The sequence below is a fragment of the Liolophura sinensis genome, chromosome 10 (assembly GCF_032854445.1).
Source record: "Liolophura sinensis isolate JHLJ2023 chromosome 10, CUHK_Ljap_v2, whole genome shotgun sequence".
NCBI classification, from domain to species: Eukaryota; Metazoa; Mollusca; class Polyplacophora; order Chitonida; family Chitonidae; genus Liolophura; species Liolophura sinensis.
In genome coordinates this window covers 33,242,085-33,247,513 of record NC_088304.1, presented here as the reverse complement: position 1 = coordinate 33,247,513, position 5,429 = coordinate 33,242,085, and the positions used below count along the sequence as shown (strand labels likewise).

At 40.4% G+C, this 5,429-nt stretch overlaps 1 protein-coding gene across 1 annotated transcript; it reads left to right on the top strand.

Annotated features, from left to right (window-relative positions):
* The first annotated feature begins 390 nt into the window (after positions 1-390).
* On the top strand, positions 391-3,408 carry LOC135477131 (mucin-2-like). The gene is made up of 2 exons (XM_064757286.1): positions 391-484; positions 1,661-3,408. The coding sequence occupies exons 1-2, from the start codon at positions 391-393 to the stop codon at positions 3,406-3,408; spliced, it is 1,842 nt and encodes a 613-aa protein (XP_064613356.1).
* Positions 3,409-5,429: the final 2,021 nt, after the last annotated feature.

The following is a 5,429-nucleotide window of genomic DNA, read 5'->3' as shown; positions in this document are numbered from 1 at the left end:
ACACACGTTGGCTAGAATATTTTTTGTTTAGCTCCACGTTTTATTCAACTCCAATGTAAACGTTACCGCACTGTTGTGATCGTTTTGCCAAAGCCGTATCCATCCATCGGAATCAATTTCATAACAGAATAGATGTTTCTAGAAGAAAAGAATTATTATACTTTGCTTAAGAATTATGATTGCCTTAATTAAAATTGCCAAGCAGTTTTGTGATAGTAGTTTTATGTAAGCCTTACCCCCAAGAACTTGTACATTTAGGGAAAGGTCTGATGTTCTCTGGTGGTATGTATTGTGATAATCGTGTTGTTCATGTTGATCAAAACAATCATTTTCTGCTGTTGTTTGTAATTACCATACCTGTTTTACAGAGATTTTTAAAACCTGTTGATCATGAAAAGCCTCTACACACTGGTGCTCCTGACTGTTCTATATCGTGACAGTTGGACGCAGGCCATGCCAATCACCACCCCTGACCCACGTGCAGGTATGCAGAAAATACACACATTTTTCGAAAGAAACATTACAATAAAATTTCTTTCTTATGGTTAGATTGTTGGTACTTTTATCTTAGCAGTTGATCTAGCCGCAGTAGTTAAAGATGTTTTTCTGACGAATAATCAGATTACTATCTTGTCTGCTTTATCTCACCACAATGATTAATGGTGTTGATCAACGGATTGTCATTATTATCTTGTCTGCTTTATCTCACCACAATGATTAATGGTGTTGATCAACGGATTGTCATTATTATCTTGTCTGCTTTATCTCACCACAATGATTAATGGTGTTGACCAACGGATTGTCATCATTATCTTGTCTGCTTTATCTCACCACAATGATTAATGGTGTTGATCAACGGATTGTCATTATTATATTGTGTGTTTTACCTGGCCACAATGATATTAACGAGTTGTCATTATTATCTTGTGTGTTTTACCTGGTCACGATGGTTAAAGGTGTGGTATTAACGGATTGGCATTATTATATTGTGTGTTTTACCTGGTCACCGTTCCATGGTGTTAATGGTGTTGTGCTGACGCGGTCTAAACGGGGATTTTGCATTGAGAATGGCGATATTTAACATCTTTGCCATGTTCCGCCCTTGTAGACGTTGTGTTGGTTTATATGCGTAATTGTCTCAGGATGTGACAGTTACGTCTTTTGCTGTTGGTAGTGATGGTGGTGATGGTAGTGTGTGTGAGTTGGGGGGATGTTAAGAATGATATTGATTGGTTAGTCAACACGATAGTTATATTTCTGTTATAAATGACAATAAGTAAGTTTTTTAGGTGTGGGAAAGTCTTCAAGATATACAAGGCTTAGGTTAATGTGGTCACGTGGTCAGTTACATCACACAGCATTGATAAAGCGTTTAGCCTAATCTGTTAAGCACGTCCTACACATTTTGACGGGTTTGAAGGGAGATAGTCCAGACTCATAAAGAGAGTAATCACAGGAGCGAACCGCTGAGAACACCGTCTGCATGGAATTGTGATGCATTTACGGTGGTATAGTCTTCCGTTCCCAATTTTTACCATTTACCACATACCAAACAGTCGTCGCTGCTGAAGGCGTGCAGTCTTGCTGTCTTTAATATTATATTTCAAAGTGTCAGACCTTAAGCCTTTTTAATTTTTATTTATTTTTTTTGTCTCTCTAGGAAGTGGGAATAACCTCTGGATGGAAAATGTCGTTGCTGGATTAATGGATATGATTTCTGGAAGAAACGCAACCAGGTCTCAATCAGACCTGACTGCATCACCCGAACCGAAAACAGCATTGGAACTGCCAGGAATTGAGGCTGCCACTGTTAGAAATACCACATATGTGACGTCATCGATGAAGAAGAATTATTCAACCAGTCCAATCAGGAAGTCAACAGCGAATACGAGAGCAACTACAGCAACACCAGAAGGGAAGGTGAAAGATGTAGTTGTTACCAATGCCACCACTCCAGCACTGAACAGTCTGAATTTAAATCGGATTTTAAAGAACATATTCGGAGAGCTCGCTAATCAGCAGACTACTACAAACCCTGTTGCGTCCACTACTGATGATAGGCGACCGGCTCAAGAGGTCTCTGTAGACTGGAGAAGCAAAACTTTGGACATGTTGAACAGTCTTGCGCGTGGCGCTTTGCCCGAACGGTCAAATCAGTCGTCTTCAAAGCGTCGTGAACCAAGTCCTAATAAGGCAGAGCCTTTGGTCGACGGTAGTTCATCACTTAATGCTGGGGTTTCCAGAATAATAACCCAAGGGAATACCGACCTTCTTCCAATGAACAATGCAAAAGAACTCCCGGTGTATAAAACAGGTCAACTGACGACTCCAAATGAAAACACAGCAGTTTTAAATCAAGTCGAACTTTTCACCACGAGTACTACAGCATTGGTTTCTCCTTCTAGCACCAATTTCGCGCAAAGCATATACACGACTGATAAAATGAGCACGAAGGCCACTCTCTCTCCATTCTTGCTTAACTTAATTGCCAATGGACTGCTGAAAAAGTCCAACTTGGCCAAACCTAGTCAAGAAAGCCCGTTTCCTTATTCATCAGTTACAGAAAACCCTAGAAACCAGGCAATAGATGCACTTGACCAAACGTCACAGCCAGAAACCCTGACCGACGCAACCAATGAAGCAACGACGCTAGAGTTTCGAGGTATTAATTATCCCGAGTTACCCACTTCATCAGCCATGTCGGGGATAACCCGCGAGGCAGTTGTGTCCGTGGTGACATCAGCAACAATGTCCCCCAAAACCTCTTTCACTACACAGGTATCCGCTACACGCAAGTCGTCTCCTGTCAAATTGGCCCTCTTACCAACTGCATCAACAACAATTAAGTCATTACCAGAACCATCGACACCCGCCAGAACGTCATCCACAACGACGAAAGCGTTAATGTCAGCTTCGACATCACCACCAACAATGATATCATCTACAACAAAGGCGTTTAGAACTACTTTTTCCTCTACAACAACAACATCCTCTACAACAGTGCCTTCCCCAAAAGCACGGAAAACAACAGCTACAAAGGCTATTCGAACAACAACAACAGGATCGCCGAAAACACGGACAAAACCATCAACGACGTGGGCGATAAAATCAGACATGGGTACCACAAAGAAAAAGACAGTTAAACCTTTATACATCAATGATCAACAGAGCGAACCTCCCAGGGTCACGCCTCCATCGGTGTTCACGACGTCAGGCCAAACGACGGCTGTGGAAGAAGCCAAATTCACTCGCCCCACGTTTTTGACGCCCGCTCGGTTACCAAAACTACGACGCCCTGTTCCAATCAACCATCATACACAGTTTCGTCAGAAGGTAATTCGGACAGAAGCTACTAGCCAGCAGATGCCGGTAACGCAAAGTTCGATCTCCAATGGCACCGCGAGGTAAACTATCATACCCTAATTTTGGGGACAGTTATTAGTAGTGTTGAAAGTATAAATATTACATTTCTTTACCAGCCTCTTGGAAAAGTGAAGAAATGAGTATGTTGTTCATTAGATGGTCTAACCATGTCAGAAAAAAGAAACTCATTCCTGCTACAATACATATATATTGGATAAAATGAGCAGACCAGGTGTCCCAAAATTTGAGAAGAAATAGGGTTTCTTTTTAAATATGCTTTGTGTTCTCAAAACGGAGCAATATTTTACCAGATAAGAAACATTTACTGTTCTTTTGTCGATATGTTAGCCATTAGATAAGAAAATAAAGTCAGCAAATGCCCCATTCTCTCCTAAAATATGACGTTAAACAAGTCGGATAAATAAATCAAATTTGATGTATCACGAGTTGCAATACTTTCCGCCTTCACTTCAACTTATCGCTTTAGAAGAGTTTTCACTTGAAAACTAAAACACAGGTACCTGCAGAATGATTTGTATACTGAAAAGTCATATACTTCTCACTCGCATGTGATGTATTTCAATCTTTATTTTACAGCTGTACGTGTAACTGGACAACCCGAGCCTACTTGATCGCTGTGATGTCCGCCATATTGGCTATGGTACTGCATACCTGAACGTAATTCGATCTAGCAATGATCTAGTTTACAAGGTCTTCTGTGACTGCACCCAAGCATGGAATTCATTGCCCGATCAGCCGTTTCTGTTGAAGGGACAGCTAAAAACTCCTATTTGGATAACAACAACAGCATAAAAATTTTTGGGAGTATTGCTTATTACTTGATTAGTGGTAAAAATGAAGTGACATTTCCCGCTGCTATCAAGGTACTTCTGTGTATAAGGGTGTAGCGTCCAAAAGGGAGGCCTTGTGCTGGCTTAATGTACTAGTCATAATGTCTGTCGCATTATCTGGCGTTGTCTAGCATTAATTAGCATTCACAGGAGAGTGTCGGGTTTTAAAGTACAACAACAACACGCAGAGCGCCGAACAATGAGATAAATTAATTCCGATCACCTAACTGGATCACACAGGTGATCATGTTTTGAAGACGAATAAACGCAGTTCGAAGTGGTAACGCACGCATCTATGGGTGTCATGTGATGTCATCAGCGTGAAACGCACGTGTTGTACTGTAATTTTTTGTTCTTGTTTTTGGTAACCCTGTAACTGGGCTGTACGTTGGTCGCGAGACACATTGCGATTAGGTGGGATTATTTATGTAGCAAATCATCACATAGTGTCGTCACCAGTCTAATGCCCATGGTAAAGGTTTTAGGTATCCCGTGTAACTCGATAACTTGCGTTGTAATCTATAATGGTGGAATGTGCATTATGTTTGGACAAAAACATACACAAAGCTCTTATTTATTCCTCAACAGCTGCAGACATATTTAATGTCTTCTGTTATATTGTATTGTTTTATAGTGCCACCATACATTGACCTGTATCATGCCATCATCGTTGTAATAAAATAAATTCATCACAAGCTTTATCTGCATATAAACAGAAAATAGGGAAATATTTTCTTTATTGTTTTCTTATTCCACTGCCAGCAGACTATCTATAGCCGAGATCTCACTTCAGCTAATCGGTCTTTGACCACTGATACTATGCGCTCCAATTCAGTTTTCATTCATTTGTTGAGACAGTCAAATACTTAGCGAAGGGTGGTAGTTTCCTCCAGTCAGAAACCTGACCGCCTTTTTCAAAGTGACATCGCCAATCAAATAATAGAAATAATGACAGCCATGCTGTCATCTGGTTGAATCTGGTTCAAATCCCCAGCTGGTAAGCCCTGTCGAATTAGTACATTAATTGATTGTTTATTGCGAAAGGCCGTAAATATATGACCCAGAAGAAGGATAATTTCTGAATGAACAGTCCATGAAGTGAATAATGGATTGCTTGATTGGTTGATTGATTGTTTTCCTTGTGTCCGACTATTTTATTAGCATCAGCTGATAAGTCACTATGTACTTTTCTTTGATAAATCGTACAAAATCCTT